At 48.4% G+C, this 19607-nt stretch overlaps 1 protein-coding gene across 3 annotated transcripts in view; it reads right to left on the reverse strand.

Moving 5' to 3' along the window:
- The window catches only part of LOC311338356 (eukaryotic translation initiation factor 4 gamma 3-like), a 55794-nt gene that overhangs the window by 8935 nt on the left and 27252 nt on the right, over positions 1–19607 (reverse strand). For all 3 annotated transcript variants that reach the window (XM_084463588.1, XM_084463587.1, XM_084463586.1), the window contains 13 exons: positions 19463–19587; positions 17525–17662; positions 14638–14787; positions 13677–13874; positions 13325–13471; positions 12402–12638; positions 11497–11601; positions 11224–11365; positions 10197–10318; positions 8950–9034; positions 8468–8591; positions 2729–2907; positions 1561–1673 (listed from right to left, as the gene is read on the reverse strand). In XM_084463588.1, the coding sequence (XP_084319714.1) occupies positions 1561–1673; positions 2729–2907; positions 8468–8591; positions 8950–9034; positions 10197–10318; positions 11224–11365; positions 11497–11601; positions 12402–12638; positions 13325–13471; positions 13677–13874; positions 14638–14787; positions 17525–17662; positions 19463–19587 (1865 nt within the window). The remainder of the gene's footprint in view (positions 1–1560; positions 1674–2728; positions 2908–8467; positions 8592–8949; positions 9035–10196; positions 10319–11223; positions 11366–11496; positions 11602–12401; positions 12639–13324; positions 13472–13676; positions 13875–14637; positions 14788–17524; positions 17663–19462; positions 19588–19607) is intronic.

Raw genomic sequence — 19607 nt, forward strand, 5'->3', positions numbered from 1 at the left:
GAGCCACTCTTTACGTCACCAGCAACAACAAACTCAGGCGGCATTCGAGAAAGATGTTTTCAGTAGACAGCTGTCACTTCACTTCGGGTACATATAATTTCCCGAAGTGAACTCACTGAACTCACTGAACTGTCTGCTGAAACATTGCTTTCTCCTCCATGTCGCATTTCAATCTGGACTTCAGAGAGTCAGAGAGTCTTTACTTGTTATGGAAGTACCCGACGATCGGAGAACCTGACAGTCTGTAAGATTCATAATATCAGAGAATCAGCGGCTCAATGAATGAATAAAGATCGTAGTTACTACTTTACAACCTCGTTGATGAGCAACATTTAGAAAAACATGTACTTTTAATTCAGCCTTGGGTGAAATCGAAGCATAGTGTGTACTGAATGCATGTTGATGATACACTCCTTATAGGGGGTAACTACATTGGCACGACACTGACTTCTGCGCCAGCTTTTTAAATAAATTGCCGACCCAAAGTGAGTTGACAGCTGTCTACTGAAAACATCTTTCTCCCCCCGGAGCAGCCCCTCCACCGCCCGTCCATATACAGCATTCCCCCAATTCCTTCTCCCCCATGGCTGAGATAAACCCCACTAGGAGTCTTTACTTGTTGTGGAAGTATCAGAGAGTCTGAGACCTGACGCAGTCTTTAAGATTCATAATATCAGAGAATATCCTCGTCAGTTCGTCCGCAGCGCAATGAACGAATAAAGATCGTAAACACGTCAGGAGAAAAAACATTTATTTTGACAGATGTGCCCAAAGTTACTACATTTAGAAAAACATGAACTTTTAATTCAGCCTTGGGTGAAAACGGAGTTGTTGATGGGGGATGCGGGATTGCGATTGACCGGGGGGGGGGGTTGCAGGATTGCGATCTGCTGGAGTTACGCGCCAGTGTTACCGTGCCAGGACTCGCGTCAACGCATTAACGCTGGAATGCGAAATACCGGCGAGCCAATTTCATTACATTAATTGTGGACATTACATTATAACAGGGTATAACAGGGTTACATTATTACGGCCTGAATTGACGCGCCAGGGTTACCGTGCCGAGACTCTGATATGCGATATGCCGGCGGGCCAGTTCTGATAGATATTACTCGATATTATCTGGCGGGCCGGATTAAATTACACTGCGGGCCGGATTAGGCCCGCAGGCCGTACGTTTGACACCCCTGAACTAGTGCTTGTAGTCTTACTAGAGCCCCCGCCCCTTACACTTCCTGCTTTAAATGACGCTAAAATTTTGCATCATTTAAAGCAGGAAGTGTTAAAGGTAGATACGGATATCTCCCATCTCAGGGGAAAATGAAGGAATGATGCAAGACCATTCAAAAATATGACTGGGTTACTAACGATACAAAGCTTAATGCAAATGGTTGAAGTCTCCCTTTAAGGGTTGAAGGAAGTTTAAACCACATTTTTAAGTTTCGTCATTTCCAGTTTGTAAAATTCTAGGTCTTCCCATTCTAGGTCTTCCCATTCTAGGTCTTCCCATTGTTGTTTTGCGATTCTACTTGTTGTGGTTCTGCGGGTTGCTGAGGGTACCTTGAGGTCGTTGATGTGCAGGAACTCGTCAATGATGGCCTTGGACTTCCTCTCCATCTCCTCCTCGGGGAGCAGCGCTCCATCTGGGGCGGCAGCAGCTAACTCAGGAAGGACTGTCAGAGAAGAATAACATGGTAGTTCTTATTATACTAATAACATGGTGGTTCTTATTATACTAATAACATGGTGGTTCTTATTATACTAACAACATGGTGGTTCTTATTATACTAACAACATGGTGGTTCTTATTATACTAACAACATGGTGGTTCTTATTATACTAATAACATGGTGGTTCTTATTATACTAACAACATGGTGGTTCTTATTATACTAATAACATGGTGGTTATTATTATACTAACAACATGGTGGTTATTATTATACTAACAACATGGTGGTTCTTATTATACTAATAACATGGTAGTTATTATTATAATAATAACATGGTGGTTATTATTATTATAATAATATGGCGGTTATTATAATACTAATAATAACATAAAGTCAAGGAGAATGGATTTTTTGCCTTAGATTCACGTCTTTTGTATCACTCCGCAAGTAGTCGGGTAACTTATCAACCCTAGCTTATTTGGTTGCTAAGTGACGTCAACATCTTTGGCAGACTATTTCTCTGCTGATCAACACTACGAATGCTGGTAACAAATAAATTGTAAAAATACATACCGTGTTATTTTTTCATTTTGGCAAGTAGCCGTGTAATAAGCGGGATAATGTACAGAACGTCATCGGTCATTATCTATCTCTATAGACTGTATCCATCTATCTCTATAGACTGTATCCATCTATCTCTATAGACTGTATCCATCTATCTCTATAGACTGTATCCATCCATCTCTATAGACTGTATCCATCTATCTCTATAGACTGTATCCATCTCTCTCTATAGACTGTATCCGTCCATCTCTATAGACTGTATCCATCTATCTCTATAGACTGTATCCATCTATCTCTATAGACTGTATCCGTCCATCTCTATAGACTGTATCCATCTATCTCTATAGACTGTATCCGTCCATCTCTATAGACTGTATCCATCTATCTCTATAGACTGTATCCGTCCATCTCTATAGACTGTATCCATCTATCTCTATAGACTGTATCCATCTATCTCTATAGACTGTATCCATCCATCCAGGGTCTTCCTCACCAGGCTCCTTGGTCCTGCTCCTCTCTGGCGTCTTCTCCGTCTTCTCCTCGGTGCTGCTGGGTCGTGGGGGCTCTGCCTCCTTGGGGCCCTCCAGCAGGTCCTTGGAGCTGCCGGCCCTGGAGAAGGGCCGGGGCCATGACGGGGCCACGCTCAGGGCCTTCTCTTTGCCCACGCTGCGGCTGGGGACAGAGGAGGAGGAGGAGTGAGAGGAGGAACAATAGCAGGAGGAAGAGGAGGAGGAGGAGGAACAAGAGGGGCAAAAAGAGGAAGAAGGGGAGCAGGAACAAGAGGAGCAGGAGGAGGTGCAAGGGGAGCAGGAGGAGGAGGAAGAGGAGCAGGAGGAGGCGCAGTACAGTATTGGTCCTGATGGTAGAGGTGTTAACACTTAAGGGTTAGGGGGTCGGTTCCCACTAGTGTACCGCAAGCTGAGTACTTATCGCAGGCACTGTGAGAAACACGGGACCATGGCGTCCCAGAATGGTCCATTATATTATTGGCATTAGTGGCACCATGATTCTAGACAGAAATAATAAACTTAACCCCGTCTGGCATGTACTCACCTGGTCTGACCATTGGAAGGTCACCTGAGCTCACCAGACCAGGCCAGGCCGGGTAGTTACCAGACCAGGCCAGGCCGGGTAGCTACTACATGTAGTAATATACGCTGTAGTAGCTACTACATGTACTACTATATGTACTGTGACGACCCCGCCTACTTATTTACTCTGACGTCATTGTCTCTTTCCTCAAGGCGATCAGCTGATGCCATCAGCCGGATCTGGAGCACCTGGGCCCGGTGCTCCAGCAGGATAAAAGGGCAGCTGGTTGCCTGTTGTCGCTCTCTTCTCTTGCTCTCCTCGCAGGCGTCCGCACCTTTTTGGTTTGCTTTGGCGTTTCATTCATTTATTCCTTTTCCACAACACCCCACCTCGCATGATCAATACACCCACATTTACATGACTGAAACTACTGACATACACACCTCATACTGGCGTTACTTTGTTAAGTAACACCAGTCTCTCCCGTTTTTGTCAACTCCGTTGAGCCGGGTCATGACAAAATGGGGGCTTGTCCGTTTGTTTTGCGCAAATTAGTTTAATAGGTGTAGATTTGTTTGACGCGAGTTTGGAGTTTGGTTGGCCTGGCTGTAGGTGTTCTCCTTTAGTACTGATTTTGTGGGTGGTGCTGGTGGTGGCACACGTCCGGCTCAAATGTGCCTGGTGCCTTTGTTTGTTTGCCTTGATTTTGCGAGTGTTTTTCAGTAATTAAGGGGAGAGTTTACAGTGCATGTGGGCTGGCGGATCAGGGTGAGTACCGCGCTCTTTGTTTATGCCAGTAACAAATGGCCGGTTGACAAGTGTTTGTCCTCAGTGTGTGGATCATAGTGTGGTGCGGAGTTTTCCCTTGTAGGTATAGCGGCGGTCCCCTTTGGGTTCGTTGCGGGGGTCGTGGTAGTGTTGTGGCGGCATAGTGGTTAAAGCATTGTCTTGGGAGCATGTCCGTGATTTCGGGAGAGTTGCTGGCTTGCTAGTCGCTTTCCCGGGTCAGCGGTCTCTAGTGCGTAAATACCCACCACTGCTCGCTGCATGAAGACTAGCAGGGAGTTTAGTTAGGGGGTTGATGTTTAGATAGCGGGGAAACTCCAAACTGGGATCCTCTTAGTGCGCACGGGGATACTTCGCTGTCTTGCTGGTCCTGTTCGGGCATAAAGGTGTGTTTTGTTTGGTCCTAGTGGTAAACAGGTGGTATTGAGATGGCTGAATGTGAAGTGTTTATGGCGGCTCCGTCAGAGGAAGCCTTGGACAAGTGTACTAAGAGCAATTGCTGAAACTGTCTGATCATTATTCGGTGGACGTGATAGATAGGAGGCGTAAAGAAGATATTCAAATTGCATTGAAATTAAAACTTGTTGAACTGGGAGTCCTTACGTCGGGTCCGGTGCCAGCTTCTCCACCTGCCGTAGGCATGCCTTTTCAGATTCAGGGGCTGACTTTTGAGCAGCAAAAAGAGCTCCTCGTGCTGCAGTTAGAACATGAGAAATCCAAGTATGAAATGGAAGCTAAAAAACAAATTGAGCTGGAGGTGATCCGCCAGCGGGAGGGTTATCGTCTGGCTGCTGAGAGTCAGAGGGGGCAGGTGTCTGGGGTCGGTGCGCGGCCCTTTGACATAAACAACTTGCCACCGTTTAATGAGAAGGATACTGACTCGTTTTTTGTGCTGTTTGAGCGTGTTTCCGCGACGAGGGGCTGGTCTGATGAGGACTGTGCTCTGTTTCTCCAGTGCGTCCTCACAGGTAAGGCGCAGGGGGCATATTCGTCTTTGAGCGCGGCTGATAGCTGTAGTTATTTTTAAATAAAATCTGCCGTGCTGAAGGCATATGAGCTTGTGCCTGAAGCATATCGCCAATGTTTTCGGGCTTGGGAAATGAGAAGTGGCCAAACCTATGTGGAATTTGTTCGCGATTTAACTACCCATTTTAAACGTTGGTTGGCTGCGCTTGACATCACTACTTTTGATGATTTGTGTGAGTTAGTAATTTTGGAGCAGTTTAAGAATACGCTACCTGGTCGGATTGCGACCTATATTAACGAACGGAAGATTGCCTCTGCTGCAGAAGCGGCTGTGTCAGCAGATGAGTATGTGCTGCTCCATAAGGGCGATGTGAGAGAGCGCACACCCGGCCGCGATGATTCTGGCTGGGGTGTAAACAGGCGAGGTGTTGCGGCGGCTGACCAGATGCATTCCGGGAAGTCTGGCCTGTTTAGATCTGAGTCTCACTCACGGAGCAGTTTTGACAGCAGTAGAAGCTGTAACTATTGTCATGAGAAGGGCCATTGGAAGGCTGATTGTCCTGTGTTGCGGTCTAAACATAGGGGGAGCAACTCTAATGTTAAGCCGGCGGCGGCTGCTACTCCGGTGGTTAGTGGCTGTGTTTCTAATGTGTTTCCCTCTGTCTGTGAGTCGGATGTTCTGGAGGCATACGGTCCTTTCATTAGAAGTGGTTTTGTGTCGCTGGTTGGTAGCGATGTTAAAGTCCCGGTTACAATCTTGAGGGACACAGGGGCATATGATTCCTATATGATTGAGTCTGCTCTGCCTTTGTCCACGGAGACGGACAGCAGGGACCGTATTCTCAGTCGTGGGATGGGGTTGACTGTTTTACCCGTGCCTTTGCATAAGGTGGTCCTGGATTGTGAGCTTGTGCAGGGTGAGGTAGCTGTGGGAGTGCGGCCGGCGTTGCCTATTGAGGGGGTTCATTTTAATTTGGGCAATGGCTTGGCTGGCGGCCGCATCTGGGCTGATGCTCCTCCCTCACCTGTTGTTACGCTCTGTCCGGTTAATACTGTCTCTGATGGGAGTTCCAGTGAGGTACCTGAGGTTCTTTCAGCCTGTGTGGTTACACGCGCAATGAGTAAGGCTGAGCCTGGGTTATCAGATGGGGAGCTTGGTGACGAGGAGTTTGAGGCTCTGTCTTTGTCTGATTTTCCACTGTCAGTGTCACAGAGTGAGTTGCTGCAGGAGCAAAGCTGTGATTCCTCCTTAAATTAATTATTTGGTCGTGTTTTGTCTGCTGCCGATAAAGAGTGCAGCCAGTGGCTACTTTTTGCGTAGCGGACTGCTGTTTCGGAAATGGGCTGTTTTGGATAGTGACTGTGTGGGGGATGCTGTTTCCCAGTTGGTTGTACCGACTAAATTTAGGCCTCTGGTCTTTAAAGTGGCACACGACGAGAGTGGGCATTTTGGTGTCAGGAAAACGTATTTAAATATCTTGAAACAGTTATTTTGGCCGCGTGTAAAAAGAGATGTTGCTGCATATAGTAAAACCTGCCATGTGTGCCAATTAACAGGCAAGCCGAATCAGTGTGTGAAGTCTGCTCCTCTGCAACAGATTCCTGCCATAAGCCAACATTTTGAGTATTTGATTGTGGACTGTGTCGGCCCGTTGCCAAGCGCTAAATCTGGCTGTAAGTATTTACTGACAGTTATGTGCCAAAGTACCAGGTATCCGGCTGCATACCCGCTGAGATCTATTACAACTAAAGCTGTGGTGAAGGCACTGACTCAGTTCATTTCGGTTTTTGGCATCCTGAGGGTTATTCAGAGTGACCAAGGGTCGAATTTTTCTTCCCACATGTTTGGTCAAGTGTTGAGATCCTTGCGCATTAAGCACAGTCAGTCATCGGCGTACCACGCGCAGAGTCAGGGTGCGTTGGAGAGATTTCATCAGACTCTCAAGTCTCTCCTGCGTGCGTATTGCACTGAGCTGGATTGAGACTGGGAAGAGGGGCTCCCGTGGCTGATGTTGGCTGCGAGAGAGGCCGTACAAGAGGGTATTGGTTTCAGTCCGAATGACTTAGTTTTTGGGCATGTGGTGAGGGGCCGTGTTAAAGGATAACTGGGTGGATGCTGAGCCGCCAAAAAATCTGATTGATTTTGTGAACGGGTTTCGGCATCGTTTGTTCGTGGCGGGTGGTATGGCACAGGATAAGTTGCAGATGTCTCAAAGCAAAATGAAGAAAAATTATGACGGTCACACAGAGCAGCGGGAGTTTAGTCCTGGGGACCAAGTTTTGGCATTAATGCCTATTGTGGGTTCGCCATTCCAGGCTAAGTATACCGGTCCGTATACAGTCATTGAGAAACTCTCGGATTTGAACTATTTTATTGCGACACCAGGGCGGAGAAAGCCCAAACAGCTTTGTCACATTAACTTGTTGAAGCCGTTCTACAACCGTGGTAGTGAGTCAGGTCAGGCTGAGGAAGGCGTGCGTCCGGCTCTGGTTGCTAGTTCAGTGGCTGTGATCCATCAAGATGGGGTGCCTGAACCCGACGACAGTTTGCTGTGTGGTCGTTTTAAAAATTCGGAATCTCGGTGTAACTTGGACAAGCTGTTGTCACATTTGTCTGAGTCTAGACGCTGTGAGCTGGCTGACTTGGTGCGGAAGTTTCTCTGTCTGTTCGGTGATGTCCCTTCGTGCACTGATTGGGTGGATAATGTCATTGCCGACGCGCTGTCATGTGCTCCTTTGCCATGAGTGAATGTGACTTATCTTTGAATTAATATTTGTTTGGGGGGGATAATTTCAGGTTAATTTGTTTAGTTTGATAATTATAGGTAAATTAGTTTAGTGTGTGCCGGTGTTCCCTTTGGGACACCGACTTTATGGGGGGGGTGTGACGACCCCGCCTACTTATTTACTCTGACGTCATTGTCTCTTTCCTCAAGGCGATCAGCTGATGCCATCAGCCGGATCTGGAGCACCTGGGCCCGGTGCTCCAGCAGGATAAAAGGGCAGCTGGTTGCCTGTTGTCGCTCTCTTCTCTTGCTCTCCTCGCAGGCGTCCGCACCTTTTTGGTTTGCTTTGGCGTTTCATCCATTTATTCCTTCTCCACAACACCCCACCTCGCATGATCAATACACCCACATTTACATGACTGAAACTACTGACATACACACCTCATACTGGCGTTACTTTGTTAAGTTGTGTTAAGTTATGTAAATTAATTTGTTTTTCTATCGGTTATGCACTGTCTCTCCCGTTTTTGTCATCTCCGTTGAGCCGGGTCATGACAGTACATATAGTAGCTACCTATGGCCCGGCCTGGTAGCTGCTTGCCTTCTCCAACTGATATGTAACTCTGCAGCCTGCTGGCCTCACAACACTTCCGTTAACAAACCACCTCCTCTACCCTGAACACACTCCTCCCAGTGGGCTCCCGTGTGGCGGCGGTCCGTACCTCCCCAGGGCTCTCCGCGAGTCGTAGTCTGCATTGTGGGCGGGGGTCGTGGACCCCTGGGTGGAGGCGCTGGTCTGGAGGGCCGAGTACCGGTTCAGACTGCTGCCCCCGGACCTGGACAGCTCTGGTGGGAGGAGAGGGAGCACACGGCGGAGACCATGGAACCACAGAGAGGAGGCGTAGGGGACTACTAACTCTAACCCTCATTGCTTTAGCTTAATGGCTCTAATGGGGAGTTTACCGCTGTGGACTCACACGCATCATTTACATTTGGATCCATCAGTACCTAATCTAACCATCTATAATAATCAAACAATCAACAGAGACCAATGAGACCTGAGTAAGTTCACCTGTGGTCTCACCTGAGTCTATACTGACCTATGGGTAACCTGAGTTTATACTGACCGATGGGTCACCTGAGTCTATACTAACCTATGGGTCACCTGAGTCTATACTAACCGATGGGTCACCTGTGGTCTCACCTGAGTCGCTGTCCTTGGCTCCTCCACTGCTCCCCTTTATCCAGCTGACCCGCGGTCCTAGCTGGAACTTTTCATCCATCTGAGGCTGAGGAGACGACGTAGGACCCATTAGAAAGAGGTCTACGCTGGAGTAATGACATGGCTTCAGCCACCTAGACTGGAGCGGTTCTCCCCAATAGTGGAAAAACACTGCCTTTTTAAATAGTACAACCCAAAGTGTAACTTTGGTCTTTATTGCTCTATATTGACCGGTGTTGTAGGTGTGTCGAGTTGACCACCTCACTCTCTAGGTTTAACAGCAGACCTCCACATCTGAAACAAAACATAGCACCTCACCACCAGCAGGGGGTGCTGTGAGGGCCGCTAGCAGCGGCAGCCAACAGTACCTCCTCAGACCCACTGAACCACACAGTCCATAATACAGAGCAGATGAGGACGGTGGGGTGGTGGTGAGATGGCCAGGGGATGGGGAAGAGAGAGAACAATCTATTGTAGGAACACAAAGCAGCCTTGTGCTCGTCACAGCGGATCTCGTGTGTGAGCTATGGAAGAGGTTTACCTGCTGACAATGAAAATAAATGAACCCTCCTGAGTCAATTAAAGAACTTCAGCGTAACGTTAAAGTTGCATAATTAGCCGATGATACCAAAAAGGATCTAGCCACAATGTCAAACAAACCGCTGGGAAAACCCACCTCTTTCTGAGGTTAAATCGTTGTCATCGTATTAGAAATGAGAGATTTGAACTCTGTTCTCCTGCCTGTATTCACCTTAAGTTTTCTAGGAAAGGCAGTCAGCGGTCTGAGAATGAAGGCCAAACACTGTCACTAACAGGCATCACGGTGATGTGGATGGACCCTTGGCTTGTCCTTTCATAACATGGTTTTTGGAGTGTTTAAGTGTCAGCAATACTACAAAGACCACACAATGGGATTTATAGCCACAGTGGTTCCAAAACAACCACTATAACCATGAAACTGGGGCTGGCATTCAATCACAGGGCGAGAACCCAAGGCCTCATCCCAGCTTCAACATCCTCCAAAGAATGAACCGGACCAGGATTGTGGGCCAGGTGAGGCCGAGGATAGAGAGAGAGAGGGAGGAGGTGCAGGAGCTGACCTTGAAGAGGAGAGAGAGAGAGGGAGGAGGTGCAGGAGCTGACCTTGGCGAGGAGAGAGAGAGAGGGAGGAGGTGCAGGAGCTGACCTTGGCGAGGAGAGAGAGAGAGGGAGGAGGTGCAGGAGCTGACCTTGGAGATCTTCATCATCTTGTTGGGGTCGATGGTCCGGCTGTTCTTGGTCATGGGCACCGTGTTCCAGGTGTCGTCCCGGGGGGGCCGCGGCTCCCTCTGCTCCCTCTGCTCCCGGGGGTCTGGGGATGGGGGGTGAACACGGCGTTCAGACCAGGGAGTCAACCAGATCCAGTCTACAGGATCAGGCCGGGGGATTGTGCTTATATCCAGTATATTATTGGTCTTGGTTTGTTGTTCAATTTTACATTTGACTAGTCACACAAATCTGACTTTAGATTCATATGTAAAGGTTGACTGGGGCGTGACAGATCTCTAAGATCTTAATTGGCTACTTACAGATAATATGAATTTTGCCAGCAAGAGTAAACTGTATAAAAGGTTTCTGTAAAGGTTTTGAATCAACACTGTATTCGTCCGCTGTAGAAATATACTTATTGAAGTTTCATCAACTGGCGCAAATTTGTTTTCTTCCATAGAATATCTTTAAGGAAACCGCAAATAGGGTGCTTCGTAATAGGACGTAAAAATACAGAATGTGGGATGAAGATACCGTGCATATTTGAAACTGAAGCATAGCAGGGCCTGGCAATAGGGGGCAGTGAGGGGCACATGACCAACGGCCTACGCAGCGTGGGATGCTTCATGCTCAGATCAACCTGGAGGTTCTGGGAGGAATCAACCAAACAGGACAGGAGACACCATGTTCTTCAGATGACCTGGCAGCTCGTTAGCTCCTTATGGTACGTCCTGAAGTTAGGTCTTTAGAGCTTTGAGGCCCCCATCTTAACTCCTCCATGCTCACTCTGAGCGCTTCAGGGCCTCATGTTCCGTATTCAGAGCATGTTTCTTTGAAACTATAGAACAGGGAGCCATCTTGGCTGCATCTGATGCAGGAGGTTAGGGTTAGAGCTAGCCCCTCCATGGTGGCTCCTACCTGGTCCTCTCTTAGGGCTAGGGCTAGGGCCTCCATGGTGGCTCCTACCTGGCCCTCTCTTAGGGCTAGGGCCTCCATGGTGGCTCCTACCTGGCCGTCTCTTAGCGGCGTCCTTGTTGAGCAGCTGCTGCTGCACCTTCCTCTGCTCCTCCTGCTCCTCGATCTTGGCCTCCTTGTGGATCTGCTCGATGGTCTTGGGGCCCTGGTCGGCTCTCCTGGACACCCAGTCGTGCTGCGGGGGGAGGGAAGGGGCGGGAGGAGACACAGTCGCCAAAACTATGTGTTGTTAAAAGATCTAGGGGTGTAAGGTCATGATCATGATATACTGAAGCTTCATTGATACAGGCATGCGGCGACACTCACCAACCGCAGGTCTATAATGTCTTGTAACATGAACCGTATCCGTGAGGATGTCTTCCGCTCCTTCACAATCTTTTCCATCTGACGGAAATACTGATCCATGCGTGGCTGGAGAGACAAGAGGGACAGACATGGAACTACAAAGAGTAAACTCAACATTCACACCACATTTGAAGGACATTTGAAATTGCAGCAGTAAAAATAAAAAAGTTTCTGAAATAATTACCATTAAAATGACCAAAAATCATGAAAATGAAAGGGAATGAAAAGTGAAAGGTGAAACGATAAGCTGAATTCAATTGGAAAAACCGACATTTAATTCACCATAATCCTTAAAGTGGCCTCTTTACATAATGCAGAAGGCCCAGGTACCACATTAGCTGAATAATGAGTTTCGCCCTGTTGAAATGCAGGAACAACATCCCAACATTCAAGCCCAATATATTCACCCTGAAAATCCCCAAGGGTCATTAAGATGGAACATCTGGTTGGTGTCCAGGCTGAGGCTAGAGGCTGCTCCGCTGGATCACAGCAGAGCAGCAGACTCTGCTCCATCGAGTTATTACCGGAACGGTTCAGGTGTCCTAACTGCTGCTGGACCCACTGGGACTTTACCCACTGGGTGTGGCTTCTGCCCACTGCTCTGGATTGATTTATTACAGAGCGTGAATATCGGTCCAATACCTTACAAAAATACCTCAGTACTCGCCAAATTGAGTTATGATTGGAGTGTGCCTGTCACTTCTTCAACTGACGGTCACCCGGGTACCTGTTGCCTCGTAAACCCCGGAGTGACGGAGCTGGCTGGCTTACCCAAGTCGCCCTAAGACAAGACCATGGTGGTGGCTCATTGATACCCAAGTCTTCTCACTGACCAGTACGTCACTGACTGGGCGGAGCAGGCTTACCTTGGCCTTGGCGAAGTCCAGGTCCTTGCCGATGGTGGTGAGCAGCCGGCAGAGGCACTCCAGGGACTCCTGGTCGTGGTTCTTTAGCAGCTTGACCACGCAGTCGTGCATGATGGCCTCCGTCAGCATCTTGAGCTTGAAGAGCTCCCCGATGAACTTGATGTTCCCGATGGAGCGCCGGCGGGCCTTGTCCTTGGCCTCCTCCAGCTCCGCCTGCAGCAGCTCCCGCTCCGAGGTCTGGGGGGAGGGGGGAGGGGAGGAGAGAGGGGAGGGGGGAGGAGGGGAGGGGAGGAGGGAGCAGGGGAAGAGAGGAGAGGGGGGAGGGGGGGAGAGGGAAGGAGGGGAGGAGAGGGGAGGAGAGGGGGGAGGAGGGTATGGGGAGGGTAAGTTAGAGACGGAGGGAGTAAAGGGAGGGTCAGGCGGAGAAGGAATACGAAGGTCAAGTCACCAAACCAAAGAATTGACAATCCAGTACTATAAAGAGTATAAAATCGTGTGGTTAGTTTTTATGAATGACTCAAGCTGTAGTTCTGCTCTCATCATTAACCGTGTGATGATAAGGTTCAGTTGGTTCAGGTCAGCCCGCCAAATTGTTTCATTTGCATTCATTTGAATGTTGAAGGGTGGTATAATTGTTTGTGTGAAATGGTGTGCAAACACCCCTTGACTATTCCCTTCAGACTTTTTTATTATAATTCACATTATTTTTATCAAAGCCCAGTGAATCTTTTGAGCCGCATTCCATTAATGAGCAGGTCGGGGTCAGGCCCTGGGGGGGACATGGAGGTTCAAACACCCCCCCCCCCCCCCCCCCGCATTATCCTGTCCCCACATCGCTCCTAACAAGGTGAATCAACAGTAAGAATGTGTGTTTTATAGCAATGCAGAAATCCCCCAGAATGCTGCGTGTTTAGTTAGTTTACCGATGCAGCAGAGTCCAGCTCCTTCTGCTTCCTCTCGAACACCACGTCGTCCACCTTGTCCTTCTCAAACTCCTTCTGGCAGCGGTTCAGCAGCAGCTTGCGGAAGTTCACCGTGGTGTTGGGCTTGTCTGTCATCTGCACCTTGAGCTGCACGCACACGCACACACACACACACACACACACACACACACACACACACACACACACACACACACACACACACACACACACACACAGGGGTACCTCAACACCTAGCATTGAACCAGCAACCTGCGTCCCACCCCAGAGCCATTTCTGCCCCCACAGTGAAAATACAGCATATATACGCCGTTCAAACCGAGGACGGCCGTACCGTGGCCAGGCAGCGGCACATGTTGCCGTAGGCGACGGAGAAGCTGGGCTCGTCGATGGCCTTCTCGAACACCAGGTCGATGACGCCCTTCAGCCGCTGCTCCGTGTCGATGGTCAGCTCAGTCACCTGCTTCATCAGCTGGTTGAACATCTGGGGGGTCAGCTTGTTCAGGATGCTGCGCACCTTCCGGAACAGCTCCTGGGGAAGGGGGGGGGGGAGGGGGGGGCACAACGAGAGAGAGTCAGGGGCCGGGCGTTCTGGAGGAGAGCTTGTGGACCGCCTTGAGCGAGCGTCTCCACTCCGGTTCCTTGATGAGCTGTAGCTGGGAGAGGATTGACTGGACTCCACTTGTCTACCAAGTGTAGTCTGTTACTGAGGGTGTATGCATTTGGTTGCGTTATACTCTTGCTATGCTACTTTAATATTTTTTTTGTATGGTTTAGTAATGAAAACACTAGGAATCCATTTGAAGGTATGCGTTGTTTCGGTGTAAGGCTGTGGCTGCGTTGGCCCTCCTCCTGGATTTGTTAACAGGTTGGTTGTTCTCAGCTGCAGTGCAGTGTGTGTTGTAGTGTGTAATGCAGTGTGTAGTGCAGTGCATGTAGGTGCAGTGTGTTATGCAGTGTGTAGTGCAGTGCATGTAGGTGCAGTGTGTTATGCAGTGTGTAGTGCAGTGTGTGTATAGGTGCAGTGTGTGTTGTAGTGTGTAATGCAGTGTGTAGTGCAGTGCATGTAGGTGCAGTGTGTGTTGTAGTGTGTAATGTAGTGTGTAGTGCAGTGTGTGTGTATAGGTGCAGTGTGTTGTAGTGTGTAATGCAGTGTGTAGTGCAGTGCATGTAGGTGCAGTGTGTGTTGTAGTGTGTAATGTAGTGTGTAGTGCAGTGTGTGTGTATAGGTGCAGTGTGTTGTAGTGTGTAATGCAGTGTGTAGTGCAGTGCATGTAGGTGCAGTGTGCGCCCACCTGTGTCTGGTTAACTTCTGGCTCGTCACCGACCGCCTCCCTCTTAAGGCCCGGCTTCCAGGCGTTCTCAGATTTCTTCAGCTGGACGTCGTCCGACACATTCATGATGATCTTTCTGGGAGGGGGGCGACGGGCGCCCATGGTGACCATCTAGTGGGTGGGGGGGGGATAGTATATTTTCACTCATTTTATTCATATTTTATTATTCCATTTTGAGCAGAGCAAATTGTGACATTATTGCCTTCTTAAAGGCTAAAGAACTTTGAAGTATTTGATAAAGGACTTAATTGAATTTAACTGAAGAAAGTTCAATCAAATGATGCTCTTAGAATGAAAGACTGAAACAAATGACTGAAGCATGAGGAGAAACTTATCATATCCTTTATTTAACCAGGTTAGTCTCATTTACCCAGTTAACCCATTTCTTGCGGTTTGCCAAACCTTTTTCGTTTTTTAATCGTGGTATTCAAGTAAATGAGGTAATTTGTCTAAAACATAAATAACCAAGGGGCACCATTAGCTCAGGAGGTAGAGCGGGTTGGCTGGTAACCGCAAGGTTGCTGGTTCGATCCCCGGCTCCTCCTAACTGAGTGTTGTGGTGTCCCTGACCGAGACGCCTCACCCTGGAAATTTGGTCTGGAACTATCTTCAGCGCCTTCATTTAGAAAGTGGCTGAACTCAGTAGGTTGTGAAACTGCTGCAGTAGTTCTCCCATAATTCGTACTCAACAATCTGCCCTATTACTCATAAAATGTAAATGTTCTCTTACTCATAATACGTATATTACTAGGGGTGCACGATAATTATCGGGCTGATAAAAGAAATGATTACGTCATTCCGATAAGTCCGATATCATGACGAATAGCCCCGATAACATAATTTCAGTGCCCCGCTAAATGAAAGGTATTATCGTAACCCTAAAAGTACACATCATACAATCAATTACAATACATGAGTTCACAAATGCATGCGTATATTGAAAATGTTTTTGTTTTATTATTATGTTACACCTTTCCTGCTGTCGGCTCCCAGACCGTAGTCGAGGAGCACAGGGGAGACGTTCCCTGTGGAGACGTCGATGTTCTCTCGGGGGTAACGGCAGTGGGTCTGCTTATAGGTCGGAATATGGTCGGAATGAAGCGGCCACCGATTCTTGACAGGCTGTGTACGTTGTTCTTAGTTTCACTAACATTACAGTACACGTTTGCACAGACACAACCGGACTCGCTCATTACTTCACTAAACTGACACTCGCTACCGCTTGTACAGACAGACAGACAGACAGACAGACAGACAGACAGACAGACAGACAGACAGACAGACAGACAGACAGACAGACAGACAGACAGACAGACAGACAGACAGACAGACAGACAGACAGACAGACAGACACTGCCATTCCGCGCACACACATATGCTACTCTCGTAACACTTATTATTGACAACAGTTAGCTGACCATTATAGGGTCCCGGCCTTCCACTCCCTGTTTTCTCAGTTAAACACAGATATCAACTACATTTGTCCCAGCTCCCCCGCTCTCTTTCGTCATTTCTTCTATTTGTCTGTAACTCATGCTCCAATCTTTCATCGATCGATGTGGATGTTGTGGATGCAACAGAATATATGATGCATCGCTGCAGCAACATTTAAGATGATTGCCATGAGTTCTGCCCATTCTGCCTCCGTTTCTGTGTGCGGTCAGACCAAAACACAGCTGAGTGACAGGGGCCGTCCTGCCAACCTCGACCTTACGTCATATCCTGCCCCTTGCAAGCCAGCCCCCCTAAACCCCCCGTTGATTCTATTGATGTCTGAGCGACAATGTCATGCTCTTAGTATGTATATTTGTGTGTGTTATCAGTTATCAGTATCGGTCTTTAGGAGCTGAAAGTTATCGGTTATCGGTATTGGTTAAAAAAAAAAGGTTATCGTGCATCCTATATATTACCTTTCAGTTATCTTGCGAAGAGTTTTATCACTGTGGCATGTGAGCCAACTACATTTGCTCTTGCCTGAGGATGTGGTTAACCTATCCATTCAACCACCTTCTCTGTTAGCTGGTACCAAATGCACAACACTTTAAAACGCCTCAAGTTATAAGGTCATCTTGAACTGAGCTTCAAAATCTGGCTAGGAAACAAATTGGATGAAAAAAGCCCTAGCCATAGTTGTTAAACAGGCCCGTACTGCTGTATTCTTAAAGGCATACTGGTCTAGAACCATAGCTCATTTTCACAGATGGAGCCAGCTGACACAAACACACCCACAATTGTTGAGAAGCATCTGCCAGACCAACACACTGGGCTCACAACCATCTCCTCCCCTCTGGGGGAGAGTCAAGGCATTGCGCCGGCGGTTGTTCTGTTCCATTGATCAGTGGGAGGTGGTGCATGAAGAACTGACGCTGATGGAGAGAGGGGATTCACCCTCGCAGTCATAAGCTGCACGTGTGAATTGCACATTTGTGTGTCTCTGTCAGCATGAAGATGAGGCTGTTGCGTTTGATACATATGTGTGCATGGTTTAACTTTTTAACTGCTTGGTCCGTATTTGTTGATATATATCTGCATGCATGATGTGTTTATACGCGTTTGATGTGAGTTAGTATTTAAATTCACGTGTGTGTGTGTGTGTGTGTGTGTGTGTGTGTGTGTGTGTGTGTGTGTGTGTGTGTGTGTGTGTGTGTGTGTGTGTGTGTGTGTTTTAATGAACATGTACAGGTGTCCTGTGTTTGATGCATGCGTCTGTTTTAATGCACATGTATGAATGTGTTCATAAAAAAAAAATACATACACACGCGTGTGTTTAAATACAGATGTATGTGTGTGGGTCTTGATGCACGTGCGTGTGCGTGTGCGTGTGCGTGTGTGTGTGTGCGTAACTCACAGGGGGGCCGCGACCCCCGGTCATCTGTCTGCCGAAGTCAGCGAAGGCGGGCGTGAAGTCGGGGCCCCTGGAGACGACCCGGGGTTCCACCACACGCTGCTGCTGCTGCTGCTGGGACGGCAGCTTGTTCTGGTTGATCTGGAGACACAGGTCACACACAGGGTCACAGGTCACACACAGGGTCACAGGTCACACACAGGGTCACAGGTCACACACAGGGTCACAGGTCACACAGGTCACACTACACTAATCCTACACTATTACACTTTGTGTTAGAGCAGTGGTCCTACACTATTACACTTTGTGTTAGAGCAGTGGTCCTACACTAACACACTTTGTGTTAGAGAAGTGGTCCTACACTATTACACTTTGTGTTAGAGCAGTGGTCCTACACTAACACACTTTGTGTTAGAGAAGTGGACCTGCGATGGCCAGTGGTTGTAAATCCCGCCTCCTACCACTTGATGATTTGTGTTCCATATTCACAGCCTTTACTGTATCTAAACGGTGCTACTCTGATACAACGAGCGGCCTGGGAACGCCAAGTCGGAACCAGATGTGGGGGGGGGGGGGGGGAGAAACAGAGAGGGAGAGAAGGAACGAGAACAAGACACAGCAAGGCAGAGGGAGAACAAGAGAGAGAGCGAGAGGCAGAGAGACAGAGAAAGAGACAGAAACAGAAAGGCAGAAAAAGAGACAGCGACAGAGACAGAGAGAGAGAGAGACAGAGATAATTAACTCCAGCTCTTTGTCTTGAGCTGCCCTTGACTCTTTCTACATGCGTTCCCAGCCTTTCTCTCCCTCCCTCTCTCTCCCTCTCTTCCGCCCTCTCCCTCTCTCTCTCCCTCCCTCTCTTCTCCCCCCCCCCCCCACTGGTTTGTTTGGGGGAGGTGGGCGTGCCGTGTACACCAACAACCCTGCCAAACATGACATAGCATCAACGTTATTTTAATCAAAACAGTGTTTCCAGGGCTATAGATGCTGCGCCCGTACGTACAGAAGTCACCCCAGACTGTACTGGGAATAGCATACACACACAAACACACAGAATCCAGACAGTATTGGCTGTAAGTGAATACACCAGCCCCATGTGTATTTATTAACTAATAAACTAACACATTTCACATATTCCTGTCCTAAAGGGGGTCAGATGATGACTAAGAGCCAGACAGTTGGGGAGACGTCCCCCCTCACTACTAAGAGAAACTAAAGGAAAACCCTCTGGTTCCTCTAGAGGTCGTCTCTGGTTCCTCTAGAGGTCTCTGGTTCCTCTAGAGGAGGTCTCTGGTTCCTTTAGAGGAGGTCTCTGGTTCCTCTAGAGGAGGTCTCTGGTTCCTCTAGAGGAGGTCTCTGGTTCCTCTAGAGGTCTCTAGTTCCTCTAGAGGAGGTCTCTGGTTCCTCTAGATGAGGTCTCTGGTTCCTCTAGAGGAGGTCTCTGGTTCCTCTAGATGAGGTCTCTGGTTCCTCTAGAGGAGGTCTCTGGTTCCTCTAGAGGAGGTCTCTGGTTCCTCTAGAGGAGGTCTCTGGTTCCTCTAGAGGTCTCTGGTTCCTTTAGAGGAGGTCTCTGGTTCCTCTAGAGGAGGTCTCTGGTTCCTCTAGAGGTCTCTGGTTCCTCTAGAGGTCTCTGGTACCTCTTACAGAGGTTTGCTCTCTAAGAGGAAAATCCCACCAGAGCCCGCCAATAGAGACGCATGTGTAGATATTCTTGGTGAACCTTCCTGCCCACAGTACTCCCTCCCTCACCTCTTCAATATCTGGATTGGTATGAGTATATAACTTTGTGTGTGTTTGACACACAGAGCATTTAGCTCTCCAGTATACCACTAAAGTATCTCATATACATATTAATAAATACAGTTTCATATTGCTGTCGGGTGATCCATCGCACAAAGCTTTCTGATGCAGTGTAACCAATTGGGGGGGGAGGGGCTAGCTCACCTTGTCCAGTACCACGTCACTGATTGGTGGGAGCCCCTCCGGCTTCTGAACACAGGCCGGCATGAACTGGAAGCGCAGCAGGTAGTCCCTGTTGTACTGCCGCTTCCCGCTGCTCTCTGCCAGGTCTAGACCGGAGACCAGAGAC

Source organism: Micromesistius poutassou, assembly GCF_964030765.1.
Source record: "Micromesistius poutassou genome assembly, chromosome: 2".
Lineage (NCBI taxonomy): Eukaryota > Metazoa > Chordata > Actinopteri > Gadiformes > Gadidae > Micromesistius > Micromesistius poutassou.